Raw genomic sequence first — 16,770 nt, forward strand, 5'->3', positions numbered from 1 at the left:
ACCAAGTTCACTTAAGTTAATGTTAAGTTGTAACAAGTTTAAGTAAAGATTCTTGATTAAGTTTCGTACTTTTATTAAGGAATTGAGAAGGATGATTATGTGAATTTTGGAGTTTAATAGCTTATGATCGATAGTTGCCTTGTAATTCCCAAGAGGGAGTTACGGCGGGTGATGTCCCGACCGAATTAGGTTAATTCCGCTGCTAATTATGATTAAATAAGTGATTTAGAGGTCGGGGTGTTACACGTATGGAGAAGGAACAAGAAGAAAAATGGGTCTTTGGTTTTTCAATTGATATAATGGCAAAATAGTAATTTATGAACTTAGAATAGAAATAAAGATGAAATAGAAATCAGATTTTGGGCAATAAAGTTGGCTTGAAAGAGCAGACTCATCGTATGAAAAATAAATTGGGCTTAAATAATTGATATTAAGTCACAATAAATAGATAGACATAAGTAGGATTATTAAAATAGCTCGGAAAATTTAGGACGTAATTACGTTAATAATCGTAATTACAGAATAATAAAACAGGCTTAAAAATACGGGGTGTTACAACCGTTCTCTATTATGTATTTTAAAATAAATAAATAAAATCGTTAAAACAATAAGCAACTCCATTTTTGCAATATTATAACGTCAAATAAATGTTGCAGTCCCATTTTATGCTGACAAGGGGTGTTCAATTTCTTATATCGAATCCGATCCGAAATTTTCAGATAGGAAAAATGTGATCCGAATCCGAAATTTTTTGACCGGGTATTCGAAAATTCGAAAACTATACGAATTTTAAAAAATGTATAAAATTAATCACGTTTATACTGATTTTTTTCGGATAACCGATCCAAAATATCCAAAACCTTAAATTTGGTTCGAGTTATTCGAATTTTCTACTGTTTTTTTTTTAAATTTCGAAATATTCCGGATATCCAAAAATAAAAAAGGTTGACCCGAATCTGATCCGTAAATCCGATTTTATTTTTTGTAGATATCCGAAATATTCGAAACCTTAACACCAATTCTTAAATGGACTTGGTCAACACTAAAGTGATTGTGGACCATGTCTTAAAATAAAGTCAACAACTTGTTCCTAATTTATTTTGGCATTTTATTAGAATTATTGTGAAAAAAATATCAAATTAGTGTCGTTGATGCATGTTGTGCTTGAATAATGTGATTTTAAGTCACAATTCGCTTTTAAAAACATATGGTTACTATGCTTCAAAAAAGTTACTATGTCTAAATTTGGTGTTTAATTTATTATAGTTACTGTATAAATAATAAAGGTCATTATGAGTGTAAAAATGTGCTAGAGAAAACTATTAATTTTGGATCCACACTAATATTATTGTGGACCAAGTATAGGCAAGAATAATCCAAACCTTAAAAATGGATTGGACATCCGAAATTTCGAATTTAATCCGGATTAAACGAATCACATATTTTTGCCGACCGTATTTTTTATCGGATCGGATATTTCGGGATAGATCATCGAATCGGATATTAGGACGCAATAATATGAGATCCGGAAAAACTAGGAGGTGGAGGATGGTTGTGTCCCCACACGATAACGTCACATTAGCATTTTGGAGAAAAGTAAAATAAAAATGAGGCCTAGTTGCAGAAAACCCTAGATTCTTTTGCTATAAATAGGTAGAAAACTGTACTTGCTCAAATTGGGTTCTAAATTTCAGATCTGGAACGAGTCTTCCTCAAAACTCAAAGCTATCCTTCCCTCGTAATCCCCGCTGCTTCTACCGTCTCTCCCGCCGACGTTCTATCTTGTCAAGTCGAGACTATCCTCCGCTTTCACCTCCTTGACTAGGTGGCGGGTTACATGACGCACCTCCACCACTTCCACCAAGACCTCTCAACTCCGGCGATCCTTTTGCCGCGGCGACGATTACGCGATGTTGATGATGGAATGATGAGATGGAAGGACATCTGATGATGATGATACAAGGAGTGTTGAGATGAAAAGACAATCTGATGATGCGAGGAAGTATTACGGCGGCAGCAAAGAGATGATGGTTGCAATTATTTGATCTGCATGTGTTTACGATTACGATTACGATTATCTGTGTGTCCTTTATTTAATTTTACATTCTTCACCATGGAAGATTCCAATTAAGATCCCATAAACTTGACCGATTTCTGTTTTCTGGTGGTCTGTTTGTTGAAGTTTTAGTGTTTTAGCCGCGGCTGCAGCTGCGGCCATTATGGTGGCTGTGCTATTTGGCAGAGGTAGTCACGAGGATCGGGTTTCCCTCTTTTTTTGTCATATAGTACTTGGTACGGAGTAGTTGGTACTGGGAGAAGGGGAAGAATCGAAAGCATCATGATACCTGTTGACACATTGATGGATGATCATCATTTCCCGGCAATGCTAGCAAATCGATATATCTTGGCTCGATCACTACATAGTTTGGTAGCTTCTCCTTTTTGCAGTGACGCTTGAAGCTCAGATCAAAAGGTAAGAATAAAAAATAGTTTTCTGAGGCATCCCTGGATTTAACTTGTTGCTGTCATTTCCGTATAAGCCGTGTGACGTTGCTGAGTGGACGAACATCCTATTTGGTTTCAAACCATCTATCACATACTGCAAATTGTGTGGATGCAGGTATTTCTCCTTCTTGTTTCTTGTGTCCCTCTAGTGATGTGTGGGAGAAATCGCTCTTATGATTTTGGATGCGCCCAAGGCTTCTTTCCTAGCGCTCTTTTTTTTTTTGGCTTGCCTAAAAAATGAATAAAGATGAACTGCTAGCTTGTATGACAGTAGCGTGGGCGTTTAGAAATTCGGTGGTGTTTAATGAATCCTGCAACAGGGCATTGTGGGATTTCTGAAACTTGTTAATGACTACAAGGAATACGCTTGTGCTGTGTTCAGGAAGCCAAAGGAACAGGTGGGGGGCTCGAGGTCTTGCTGGCATGCTCCTGCTATGCAGCAATTATGGTGGCTCTTGGGGCTGTAATTCGGGGAGGTTGTTGCTGTTGGGGTGAGGAGATACAAAGCCTGCTGGAGGGTGGAGCTGACAGAAGCAATGGCTGCAAGGTTTGGGATGAAGCTTAGTGAGTGTGATGCGAGCAAAATAGTGATGGCTGTGTGTGATAAAAGAATTGGAACAACACCTTTTGATCTGATCATTGGAGATGTCTGTAGTCTAAGTGAAAGTTTTGTTTCTTTCTCTTGCACTCATGTACGCAGGTCCGGAAATACCGTGGCCCATTTAGCTGCTAGATTGCTACCCATTGATGGAAGGTGGGAATGGGTGAGGCGATGGCAGCTCCATTTGGCTAAGAGATTGAACTACAATCAAGTAATACTCCAATGCGATGCACTGAACGTAGTGAAGCCTGTGAATGCAGGCAGATTTGGAAGAACTTCCTTGGATCTATTGCTTGAGGATGAATGCCTTTGCTCATTTAGCGGTGAGATTACCAAGGCTCCCTTTTTTTTTCAAAAAAGAGTAAAGAGTAAACAGAGAGAGGGAGTAAAGAGGAGCTTCATAATGAAATGAATGGAGTGTTATTTCATGAGGTTGAGGACAAACCACAAAGACGAAACCATTGGTGCCAACTGTTTCACTTAATTTGTAATTGGGGTGGAACTGTCATTGATGGCGAAGAAGAAAGAGAGCATTCACTCGACTGCAACAGAGCAAATGCCAACACCAGTAACAGCAAAAGCAACAGCAACAGACCCGCCAGGGAAAGAGTTTGTGCCAACCGTACCAGTCTAGTGATTCGCCTGATTCTCGTATTCAACCTGGTCATCGCTGGTTTGACCTGCTCTTTGATTATTTTTGTATTTTTTGTTAATGCAAATTTAGTACAAGTATGATGATAATAACAGTAATGATGACCGGGTAATAATGGGAGTGATGGGGATCCAGATTGGGTGGTCGTGTCATGCTGGATAAAACTCACTGTAAATGAGAAAGAAAGCAATTGAGAGGCTGGCCTTTTCCTAGTAGTAATATTCTATAATTTTTTAGTAGTAACTAACAGTCTTTTTTGTTGATGCAGGATGAGATGGAGATGGAGATGTATTGCCATCGGATAAGGGATCTTATGAATGGTTTTATGCAGGTGTTGAGCTAATACCATTCCGTGAATTGATAAACGACTTCAAGTGTATTAGGAGAGTTTCTTTGTTCAATTCCATAAGGATGGAGGATGCTATTAACAGGACAATCAACAGCTTATTCCACTTTTTAACAAATTGATTCGAGCCTTTCTTGATGCTGCTATGTTGTGGTCAATATAACATTGCATCAAAAAAGGCTCAAGTCAATTTGTTGATAATACTGAGAATATTGCGGCACAGGAGGTAGAGTTAGTGGTTTTAGAAGACGTGGTCGGGGTTGAGGTGGTTTATTAGGAGGACTTGTAAGCTCTTTGGTGGATGCGCTTACAGCAAGCCTCAAGGTAGGCTATAGCTGGCAAAAAAAACTAGGTGCAAAGGACCGTCAAACAAACCTGTGTTGGGCTGCTTACAAATGTTACGTCAATATAAGTTGAGAATGTGTTGCTAATATTGATTGAGGTATGTTGCATTACAGGAGGTAGCAATCTGGTAAATTTCGATTTCGTTGAGATTGTTAGAAATTTTAGCTCATTGAAATGAATTGGGACTATTATGTGGTTGACAATCGAAATTTTATTAGCAATGTGGGTAATTTTTTTTGGTTGTTTACCTAAGTCAATGTTTTCAACTGTCAAGTCGTGTCCTAGTGTATGCAGTTGTTGAGTTACTTTTTCTTACTGCGAGAGTGTAAGAGTGTAAATTAATATGGAGGAAAGAGGTAGGGTAAATTAATATGGAGTAAAGAAGAAAAAATTTCCACTGCAATGAATTTTTCACATCTCACACCATTTCTCAGCCTCTCCACTCTCCAAGTCTCTCGATGAAATTTACACACATTACTAATAAAATTACTCTTGAAACCACCATTTCTGAGTAGAAATCAAAACCCTGCTGGGCAATTCACAACTGTGGTTTGGTTATCTACAAAAATCAAACCCTAAGAAGCTCACAACTGCAGTAAGTCTTTCTCTCCTTCTAGGGTTTATCTGGCCATTGTTTTAATTAAACTAGGCAAGATCTGTTCGTTTTAATGATAACTGGGTATTTCAGAATTGTGTTAATTTGGAGAATTTCGTGTTAATTTTCTGTTTAAGTTTGAGATTGTTTTTTTTTTTTTGGGATTTGATTATGAATGAATGCTTCTCACTTTAAGGAGAAACTTCTGCTCATCAGCTCACGTATTGCTTTACTATCTAGTAGTAGTTGTTAGATTTCTTGTTCGTTTTTAATGCAACAGTGGGAACTTCTGGTTGTTTGAACTTTTGGATCCACACAGTAGATAATGTTAACTGGGTATTTCAGAATTGGGTTAATTTGGAGAATTTGGTGTTAATTTCTGTTTAAGTTTGGGATTTTTTTTGGGGGGGATTTGATTATGAATGAATGTTTCTCATTTATGGAGAAACACCTACTCGTCAGCTCATGTATTGCTTTACTATCTAGTAGTAGTAGTTGTTAGATTTCTTGTTCGTTTTTAAAGCAACAGTGAGAACTTCTGGTTGTTTGGACTTTTGGATCCACACAGTGGGATAATTGTTAACTGGTTATTTCAGAATTGGGTTAATTTGGAGAATTTCGTGTTAATTTTCTGTTTAAGTTTGGGATTTTTTTTTTGGGGGGGAGGGGGGATTTGGTTATGAATGAATGCTTCTCACTTTAAGGAGAAACTTCTGCTCATCAGCTCATGTATTGCTTTACTATCTAGTAGTAGTAGTTGTTAGATTTCTTGTTCGCTTTAATGCAACAGTGGGAACTTCTGGTTGTTTGAACTTTTGGATCCACACAGTGGGAACTTTTTAATGCAAAAGAAAAGGGGCGGGGGAGGGACGGGACCGACTGTAGTTACAGAGGCTCTATTTTTTTGTCCAATTGGATTAATTTTCTAATGTAACACGTAATTAGTGTATTGATAATTGTATATTGTTTGAGAATGTTTTGCAGTTAGGTCTCAAATTAATGTTTTGGCTTATGTTTTCAGGTAATGCCACCTAAAATTTCTAAAGATAAGAATAAGCCTAAAGCGCAGCTGAAGGGAGAGGTGAAAGTGGGTGATATATTTCATATAGAGGATGTACAAGACAGAGATAGATTTCTTATTCATCTAGATGAATCGGATTTGAAGTTGCCTTTGAAGTTCTTGTCTGAACTTATAATGATGAGATACTGTTGTGCATATAATGGTAAGAAATGTCAACTTCTAAAGTTTCGTCAAAAACTAAGATGTGCTGAACCTATTGATTACAAGATGAGTGACCAAGGTTTATTTATGATTTTAACATTGGTAGTTTTTGGTGATGTTCAAATTGAGTTTCTTGTGTTCAAACCTAGAGTTTATATATTGGCAGTAGGAGTTAAAGGACAATGGTGGAAAGTGACTGATTTTACCGAGCATACAACTATGGATTTTCCAGGAGCTCATTCACTAGGCTATGATGGCAATTATAGAACTAAAATTCCTGGGATATTTAGTTTTAGTATGATTTGTGATAATGTGATGAATTTGTTCAAGGGAATTGACAATGGGAAAATGATTGCAAACACTGAGAAACATTTTAAGAGTTTAGTTGTTGTCATTGCTGAAAGTATCCGTTTTGCTGAACTTTTAGAGATGTTTTATACGGTTTTGAAATATCATGATAGAGTTGTTGAACTCAATAATATTCAACGGTGGTTGATTCGCAATTGGGAAACATTAAGCAGCAATTGGGTATTATATGATCTTGGATATTCTTGGAAAAGTATAAGAGAATTAAGTATTCGCCGTGACTCTGGTGATGATAAGAGCGATATCCCTCCTCCTCGTGACTGCTTTGATGAAAACCATCCTTCTAAAGATCCCACTAAGATTTTTGATATGCTGAGTCTTATTTTATATCCCCAAGATAGATATACTTTGGGAAGCATTGAGTCTTTACAAAAGGATACTATGAGCCGAGTGAGAGATGTGGGAAAGGTTGAGGTAGACATCTTGGTAAATATGGTGACTAGAGAGGTTTTAAGGATGATTGAAGTTGCCAAAACAGAGGACAATGCAAACCCGATTGCGGTTGAAAATAGTACAAGAAAGCATTATGAATTTATACTTAATATGGAGAAATCACTTTTGAAGAGACTAGAACAACATGAGGCTGCTGGTAGTTCAAGGTAATTTTCTTATCTTTTCATTATTTTATTCTTTGAAATGTCTTTCTGGTGTAGCTGTTTTGTTTTATATTAAGAGAACTTTTAACTGGTGTCAATTTTCTGGTTCTATCTTTTAGATTTGTCAATTAACAAGTCATTTTTTTTAATGTTACAGTAAGGGGTGAGAAAGCAGCTTTGAACATGCTTTTGAGGAGGTGGCTTTTTGTTCTTGCAGAAACAGTGATGCTTGTTTGTAGTTGCATCTAATTATGTCAGACGTTGTTATTTTCAAAATACTTGGATTTCAATTGTAGAATGTTCCATGTTTCTTAGTGTCTTACCATATAATTTTGCATTGAAGGAATATTATTCCCTTTGTTACATGTCTTTGATGGAGACTTTTTTTTAATTATATATATATATATATATACATATTTTTATTGTCCAAGATCGTAGATCTAGTGGATTATCAAGAAATTGGTTTATTGGTAGAGAATATGCGAGATCGCAAAAGTTATCCGGATCGCAGATCTATAGATTACCGTAAAATTCACAAACGTATATGCTCATAGGCATCTAAATAAAATAATAAGATAAGACAGTTATACATATGTATAACTATCTTATTATTTTATTTTATTTTATTAAAAAGAGTATTAAAGATTTATGCACAACGACAACATTTTTTTGATACTCTCGTCTTATTTTTATTAGGAGTTACAATTACTACTTACTGCCGTTTTTTTATATTAAAAGTTACAAGTTCATTTTTGTTTTATTCTATTTCTTTGTTAGCTATCCCAACTATGCTTTTTTAATACGGCGAATGTGGTAGTTAGCCCCATTACTTGTGTCTTACGCTCGAAGTAGTCCTATAACTTTCAAATGTAGCAAATCAACCCCACAAGTATTTTGTGATGTATATAAATTTCAATTGTTAATTTGCCGACCAAATATCGGAATTATATAATTTTTGCCGGATTGTGACATATGTACGATAAAATATATCATGTCCCCAAAACCTCGAATCTGAATTGTTAAAATACCAAAATTTACAAATCGAAATAGTGTAGTGTTATAAAAATACTATAGGTGACTCTTCGTATCAACTATCATCAAATAAGATGGGAAAGAATATATAGACTCCATTACCTAACGGCCATTGTAACTAGAAAAATGAAATTTTTTATTTATGCTAGAAAGAAACATTATAGAATTTAATAAGAAAAAAACTCACAAACTTTAATCTAATACTATAAACATTATTTATGCCATCATTTTATTCCGGCGAAAATCATATATTTTCTGATGATTTGACCAGTAAATAAACAATTATAGTTAATTACACATTACAAAATACTTGTGGGGTTGATTTGCTACATTTTAAAGTTAAATGACTAATTTACACATTAGACTTAAGTAACGTGGGCCACGTGGCCACCGCATTTAATACTTATCCAGATCAACTTCTAACCCTACAAAAATACGGTGAGAATGTATATCGTGTCTTTTTTTGTTATGTTTAAAATTAGTTTTCTACTTTTATCCGTGCTTGTGAGTTGTTTGCCTATTAGTACGTCCATTACGCAATCAACAAATTGAATAAAAAACTTCCAAGTTCTAAAACTAGAGCTAAAGGCACGTGTGTTACCCGTCAAGTAAGATACTACCATTTTTAATATATGCAAAATATAAGTAGAGTATTTACATATATTGCGTTGTTCTTATACACGTCAAAAGTAGCTTAAAAAAGAATGATAACAGAGATATCTCCATCATCTTGACACTTAAGGAAATTAAGAAAATTGCAAGCCAACTTCAAGAAAGCACAATCTTGAAGGTGGATAGAAGGGATATTCAAAGAGCACATGATCTTGCTAAAACTTTTACTCTCTCTGTCCCATAATACTCGCACCGTTTTAACTGGACACATTTGCTAATGCACAACTTTGACCACCAATATCTTTAACTATATATTATAAAACTTATAAAATATTAATATTTTGAAAATATATACTGAGATGAACCCAAGAATATATTATATACTACTATGTAACATTTGTTTTTATATATTATAAATAAAATAGGGTCAAAGTGAATTACGTAAATCGTGCAAAAAGTCAAAACGATGTGAGTATTAAGGGACAGAGGGAGTAGATTATTTGGTAGTAACTTTACTTAAGTTCTTTGTAGCTCTTGTAAAAAAAACAATAATAATAATAATAAAACGTCTAATTACATAAAGTTTGTTTTTCTTACACAAAGGTAGAAATGTATGCCTGCAGACTACAGTCTACAATCTACAGTCTATCTTGATAAAGCTAACTTAGTATCACATTCACTAGTAGAAAAAATGCTAAATATTTGGGTGAAAATATCCTTAATTAATGGTGATTGTGCTTGGAATTTTATCAAAACCCACTTGACAAGTCGAGTGCTTGGATTTTAAGGAATCAAGTGTTTGGGTTTTAAAGAAAACACCAAGCACTTGTATCCGAAAAAGGGGGAAACAAGCTTTTTAATTTCTTTTAAAAGCTTTAATGGTCAATAAACAATAACATATACTTCGTAGATAAATGTAAAGATTCTTATTAAAATGATGTTCAAATACAAATGAGACAGAAAAAATTATATCTCAACTCAAAATCACTTGTATAGAAGACCCAAAACTATTACATAAGTCATAACCCTTGTTATATAAACAAGTACCCTTGGCTTTACAATGCCTTGGATCCCCTTGAAACTTGAATACATGATTAGACAACTAGGCCAGCTTGATGCCCCAAAAGTGGTCATAATGTAACTGCAACTCACTCCAAAAGAAGCATCCTGTAATAAAAACAACTAATTGTCATCAAAATTATAAGCATTGAAATAATTTACTTCAACAGTTCAACCATGTTGTTTATGATTCAGTAGATGACTCTAATGTTTGCCTAACATGATCTAAGGTTTTCCTATTTCATGCATCACAAATAAATTCAATTTGTGTGTTTGAACTAGGGAAATTATGTCTATCCTTGACATGCAAACAAGCAAAAAAAACACTCAGATTCTCAATGGCCGGATCTTTTGAAGTAGGGGAGCTGTAGCTGATGAAGCAAACTAGGAGGAGAAGGCTTTACAAAATCAGAGTCTCAATGGCCAGGATCTATTGAATATTGATTACCCAAAATCAGATGAAGAGACAAACATGAAAGACTAAGATAGATCATAAACCAAGTACAATGGACCAATTAATAAGCCCAGAATGAAATCACACCCTTCGACCTTATTCTCACATGCAAACGAAAAAAAACAAGGCACAAACACAGCAAGTCAACTCTGTTAACGTTGACAAGAATCAACAGCAAGAAAAGGCAGGCAGCCACTCAACTTTAAGCGGTTGCAACAACAGCTTCCCATCTGACTGAACATCTAACTACTCTTCAAAGTGGAACCCTGCATCTGTCACTCAACAACAGCATCAAGCCAAGTGCAACCAGAACAGAAGCAGAACCCAGTTACTCCATAACACCAGTTACTCCATAACAAATACGCCTTTGCTCTAGGATGCTGGCATAGTGAACTAAAATCACATACAACACTGTATTCTTCAGCCCAAGATTCAAGAGCCCGCTTGTTGGGGTTAACTACAACAAGGAAAGACTGGAAGCTATTTCCATAAACCTATATCTGAAACAGATAGATGAGCTCAGAACAAAGAAAACTATATAATTCAAATGACGCCACAGAGTTTCTTATTCTTATGTGCAGCATAGATCAGACATACTGCATCAATTTCCGAGGCAAGACAGTAAGTATTCTCCAAGTTTTCAACTGAACTAGTGAAATAATATTATCCCTGTGAAAACTTGAAAATGTTTTTCATAAGATCAATGATCTTCAATCTTCATGCACCCATCAGATTGCCACTCTCCAATATACCCTGTATAGATATTTGTTATCTAGGATATTAAAAACAATGTTATAGTAAATAGTAAGAAATAGATCTGATCCTATTAGTTGAGATTGGGCATATTATTCAACTTGAACAAGTGGAGATAACCTGGGACAAAATAGGTTGGCATTTTAGGGCCTTGCCCATGACCAGCTCTAGCCTCTAGGAACTAGGAAGAAAAGAACAATCAGCCCAGCTAAAGATGAAAAAAAAACACGATCAGACTAAACGTATGGACCCAGTCATCCAGCCATGACTTCTTCAGTGAGGTATTCTCGTTGAGCCCAAGTGTTGTTTTGTCCTATCAGTAATTGGAGAGGCAGAAGCAGGCTACTCAACCCATGAGAAGTAGCCCTCAAACAGTAAATAAAGCATAGACTATAAGGGTATTACAAACTCTACCAACAGACTAACAAGTAACAACCACATTTGTGAAAACATGTCGGACTTAGTGAATTTGATAATGTATTACAGCTCTGAAACACACAAGTAAAAATTTATTAACCACTCTCCTTAAAGAAAATAATTGTAGCTCCCTAGGACCATAATTTCCACTATGAAGTTGTGGATTAAGCATTAAGTGATTAAAAATGATAAATGGAAGGGAAAAAATCACCTCACTCCAAAGAGAGACCATGAATCCAGCCTAAATAAATCAATAGAGTCCAAAATCTGACAGATCACTCTGATAATAAAACAAAGAAAAAGTCAAAAAGACATGCATCTGAGAACTAAAAGTTGTGGCTTACAGAATTAGACAAATTAGTGTATATACCTATAAGCCTACACTTATTAAACAAATCTAAATGAAGATTAAGGGAACCAAAAATCATCAGACATGTTCGTTGCTCGACTCTATGATTTTCAGTTTTCTGTATGATGCTAGTCTTAATGTCCCATGCGTAACATGTATATGACCCTTTAAACAGAAGACGACATTAGGGAAATTTTCTTCGCATACAACACAGCAAAAAACCAAATATGAAGAAAAACTGAAGCCACGCATTCCAAATGATTAAAGAGTATACAGTTCCACAATGGCATTCCAAATAAAACAAGTACAAAAAATTGCCAGATTTTAAATTTCTTCAATAAAAATTGTACAAATCCTTTCGATTATTAAGTTAATTATGAAAGAGTAAAATTCAGCAAACACAATCGATTTGCTAACAAAATCATTGCAATAGCTTGGAGCTTGGAGCTTTCACTACAAGAAAACAGGCATTTAGTGACGGAAAAATCAGTCGCTAAATATCAAAATTCAGTCACAAAACGTCTTTAGCGACGGATTTGTGACTGATTTGATCCGTCGCTAAAGACCTGGTCGCAAAATTTTAACTGTCTTTGTTTTGCGACCGACAATATTATCAGTCACCAAATCATAACCACTAAATCTGTGCTTTTTTGATGACTGATTTGTAATCATCGCTATTTTGTGACCGGATTTTCTAGTTACTATGTAGCGACCGACACTTTATTAGTGCCTAATTTGTGATGGTTATTTTGTGACAATGTAGTGACCGTATTCCGCAGTCACAAACTAACAACCACCAATTTCGCGGCAATTTAGTGACCGTATCATGTGGTCACAAATTAACAACCAACGATCTCGTGACAATTTAGTAACTGTATCATATAGTGACAAATTACCAACAACGTTTAAGAAGTCGCTAAATTGGTACTGGCTAATTCCGTCGTAGTTTAGTGACTAAGTGATTTTAGTCGCTTAATTGGTACTAAATGTGTTAACTAAAAAAGTCAGTTGCAAATTAGCCACTTTCTTAATTTATTGGTGACGAAGAATTTTTAGGATAATAACATTTGCAATATATATTACTCTATATAACCCAATGAATTCTACTTTTTGTTGTGAAAAAATCATTGTATTAAACTCAAAGAAAATGGTGTTTGTACAAGCGAAAACAAACAAACACCTAGAGAACGACACCTTGAAAGCCATAAAGGTAATACAACTCTTAGCAAAGTTAACCATAGTCAATTATGGTGAAAAAAATGCTTGAGTTCAAACAGAAAAGATAAGGTCTTCAACTAAGGTCTTCAGCTACTGTGAAAACATATAAAGTCTTCAACAACTACTATGAATTCCCTACTTCCCTGCAACTTTAATTTGGCTTAAAATCTCTATGGAATTGCTTTAATTTGGCTAACTGAGCAAATTAAAAGCTGTTAGAATAGAGCTTCACACTCTCCTTAACAGGGCATGCTAATGTACTTGTGCTTAGATTGAATCAATTCAAGAAAGTAAATTGCCCACTCTTGGATGTTGTTTCTTCCGCCACCAGTTGCCTTCTTCTTTCAGCTGCAAAGTACAAAGCTAACAACCAGTATAGGGCTGTAGTAGTGTGAATGGAGTGTATAAAGCTGAAATCCCCATCCTTTTACTTTAGAGGTTCACTGTTTTCCTAAAGTACAACAGAAATTAACTTTAGCATACTGATTGAGAGATAAGAAAAGTTTAAAAGTTTGACAACTTGAAGAGGCCTTACCATCTGCAAAGAAAATTTTGAGAAACTCCATAGATCGAGAAGCTAGACTTCCTGAAACAAATAGAGAGATATTTTTCACTGTTGGAACTGAGAGCTTTGGCCAGATATTTAGAGTTTGTCGTTGTTTTAACCCTCCTGTTCTGAACTCGACATTTGGTCCTGTTAAAAAATTTGTGTGCTCTCAAATTCATTAGGGTAACTATGATGAAAAGTTACCAGTTAAAAAATTTTCATGGGTAACTGAAAGTATACCAACTGTATTAGCACCGAACAGACTAAAGGGAACATATTAGCAACTGTATCATCTCCTGCAAAGAGAACAATACAGACCTGCAAATGCACCAAAAACCCCACTAAATTAACCTCAAATCATGATGCGTAAGGCCACTACTACACTTGTGTCACTACTGCTATTATGTAATTAAGAACACCTAGAGACTGTAAGGTTTAACCCAAGAGCCATAGATAGAATTGTCATCATATTGTTCTTGATAAGATGTCCTGCTACCAACTTGAATTTAAATCAGGTAAAATCTTGTATGTTTGATCTGCTTTGTATTTGGTTGTTTATTAATGAAAATGATTACTCCCTCTGTCCCTTAATACTTGACCTGTTTTGACCGGACACGCTTGCCAACGCATAACTTTGACCACCAATTTCTTTAACTACATATTATAAAAACTTATAAAAATATTAATATTTTGAAAATATATATTAAGATGAAACCAACAATATATTGTATACTAACATTTGTTTTCATACACTATAAATAAAATAGGGTCAAAGTGAATTATGTGAATAGTGCAAAAAGTCAAAACGGGTCGAGTATTAAGGGACGGAGGGAGTAATAACATTATTGTCCAATCAAAACTAAGCAACAGAGAACATGGTAAGTGGTTATACCTTTGATCCATGTGAAGTCTTTGGTTGACATAAAGAGGCACAAGCAAGTAGAATCATGCAGAGTTCCCAAAAGAAGTCCCCGAAGAGTGTATCAGGCAATAGCTGCCCATAATATGAAGATGCATATAGAAAGATAATTGAAGATACTTGCAATAAAATAAATGGTATAACTTACAAGTACATTCCTCATAACATTTTTTTGTCATAAGAGTGGGAGCCTACTTATCTAGTAAAGTGTCAAGGGAGTGATTCTAGAGACCTGTCGGTTCCCATTTGCGTCTATCAACATTTTTTCTTCCTCAGCTATGTTCCTAAAAGAAACTAGACCATTATGTTCCATAACAAACTAATAATCGCAGTGTTGTAGACGTGTAAATTAAATGAAGTGAAAAGAATTCTAGAATAAATATCATGAACTTTATATGCACGTTAGCCAGCAGCAAAGAACTCAAATGCATAATCAATAGAGCCACAACCCAGCACTTATTGAATGATCAGCCAAGGGGCGCATACTGTTACAAATTCCTTAACAACAAGTGCAGTAGTTTTCCAATCCAGAAAGGATTTGTGGTTAGAGCTTCACCAACTGATTCACTATAGTCTTTAGCATAAAAATAAGAAAATATTACTAAGAAACACAATATGATTCTTTAAAACCTAAAGTTAGAAACTACCCCATCAAACGTCGTTAGAAAGACTGGGATGGGTTCCTACGTAACATCAACCCCGAAAAACTGGCAAAAGTCAGAGATACCAGGAAGTCTTTCCTGAAGTACCTTCGGTGGCAGGTAATCTAAATGTTACTAGTATCAATTATGGATTTTAGATGACTATCTATACGGATTAGCTATCAGAATTCAAAACACTTACAACTGATGCTACAAATACCAGTATGAATCTATATGAGCCCCATGAGTGTCAAAACATTGTTGCAGTTAGATACCTGGTAATTACAACTTCCAGCAGAGCCCAATAGAAAAATCACAACAAATAAAGATGGAAATTAGTTCTTGGCTACTGTGGCTAGGAACTATACTCCACGCTTTGAAAAGGATAATGCAATAATGCCAAGACAAATTGAACCAAACCAACATGTTGGGACTTCTACTTTTTTGGAGGAATAGAACCTAGCAAACTCGGGATAACACTACATGTAGCTAACTGAATGGGAAAAGAACCGAACTAATCAAAATTATTCCACAGAATGGTAATGACAACATAATTTCAATGGCCTTTACTTGAAAAATCCAGATCAAAACAAAATCCCATATTTCTAACTCACAAATTCACTAACTTATCAACTGATAAAATAGGTAAGTTTAAATAAAATCAGATGCTAAATTTTTAAGTACAAAGCTCATCAATATATACACTCAAGAATTGGACCTTGGCTATATACATAGTTTCATTGTAACATGATGGATAATTAATCAAGAAAAAAGTCCTTTTGTTTTAACAAATAAAAGAAAATAACGAGATATTGAATCAAGCTATGTTCCATATCTTACCTCTGTATCATCCATGTAAATCGCAGATGACATGATTGAATTTGTCATCTTTTTCTTCCCCCTGTTACAAGCCCACATATATGTGAAACACCATCAAACAAGCTAATGAGTCAACACAAAACCAACCAATGGTGATACACACTGATACAAACAAGGCTGTATAGAAGCATACCAGGATGTCAGAACCTGCAGAACATTATAACACCAACAACAAAAAAAGATTCAGGGAAATTTGTCCGTCAGACACAAACTTTATTAACATATACTACATAATAAGAATGTCAGTTTCTACATTATAGATGCCACATACTAATTTAATTTAAGTTAAAAGCTTTACTTTATTATATTATTAACAATAAATTCATCTTTCAAATCATTCATGTAAATAGTCATTAAGTATATTCAACAGAATTCTTTTACTATCAACACTAAACATTGGGTCTAGTTTTGCAATTTTGACATAAAACAAAGTTGTATTCTTTCTGTATAAATTTCCAGACCCATACCACCTGGTCTAACAGTCTCATTCCTGTTTCAAACCGATACCGGAATGCTAACCAAACACCCCCTAAGTCAATAAAAGTCACAAGATTGCAGAATAGTACAAGAGATAATATAACCAACCATCACAAAATGACAATAACGACAAAGAAATTACTTGAGTTAGAGCTGCTATATGTTAAAGCAACCTAATACAAGGC

The 16,770-nt window shown here is 35.0% G+C and overlaps 1 protein-coding gene and 2 long non-coding RNA genes across 8 annotated transcripts; 1 reads left to right on the plus strand and 2 right to left on the minus strand.

The window, feature by feature from the left end:
• Positions 1-1,666: 1,666 nt before the first annotated feature.
• Positions 1,667-7,658, plus strand: LOC110779855 (uncharacterized). 6 transcript variants are annotated; one of them, XM_056842311.1, is made up of 5 exons: positions 1,667-2,620; positions 2,826-3,779; positions 4,027-4,546; positions 6,066-7,231; positions 7,386-7,658. In XM_056842311.1, the coding sequence occupies exons 4-5, from the start codon at positions 6,069-6,071 to the stop codon at positions 7,393-7,395; spliced, it is 1,173 nt and encodes a 390-aa protein (XP_056698289.1). In that variant the 5' UTR covers positions 1,667-2,620; positions 2,826-3,779; positions 4,027-4,546; positions 6,066-6,068; the 3' UTR covers positions 7,396-7,658. The 6 variants fall into 6 exon arrangements, with proteins under 6 accessions (XP_056698289.1, XP_056698286.1, XP_056698284.1 ...); XM_056842308.1 differs by having other exon boundaries at positions 1,667-2,473; positions 2,621-3,779; XM_056842313.1 differs by having other exon boundaries at positions 1,668-2,620; positions 2,888-3,779.
• Positions 7,659-9,905: 2,247 nt separating this feature from the next.
• LOC130471963 (uncharacterized) lies at positions 9,906-11,719 on the minus strand. Its single transcript, XR_008932198.1, has 3 exons — positions 10,983-11,719; positions 10,587-10,885; positions 9,906-10,039 (listed from the first exon to the last, which is right to left on the minus strand). It is a non-coding gene; the product is annotated as an uncharacterized lncRNA (long non-coding RNA).
• A 1,369-nt stretch (positions 11,720-13,088) lies between these two features.
• Positions 13,089-14,439, minus strand: LOC130471965 (uncharacterized). Its single transcript, XR_008932199.1, has 3 exons — positions 13,910-14,439; positions 13,658-13,816; positions 13,089-13,573 (listed from the first exon to the last, which is right to left on the minus strand). It is a non-coding gene; the product is annotated as an uncharacterized lncRNA (long non-coding RNA).
• Positions 14,440-16,770: the final 2,331 nt, after the last annotated feature.

Source organism: Spinacia oleracea, chromosome 1 (assembly GCF_020520425.1).
Source record: "Spinacia oleracea cultivar Varoflay chromosome 1, BTI_SOV_V1, whole genome shotgun sequence".
In the NCBI taxonomy this organism is placed as follows: Eukaryota; Viridiplantae; Streptophyta; class Magnoliopsida; order Caryophyllales; family Amaranthaceae; genus Spinacia; species Spinacia oleracea.

Excerpts from the sequence above, each read along its gene's own strand:
- LOC110779855 (XM_056842306.1), top strand. The coding sequence starts at position 6,069 with ATGCCACCTAAAATTTCTAAAGATAAGAATAAGCCTAAAGCGCAGCTG.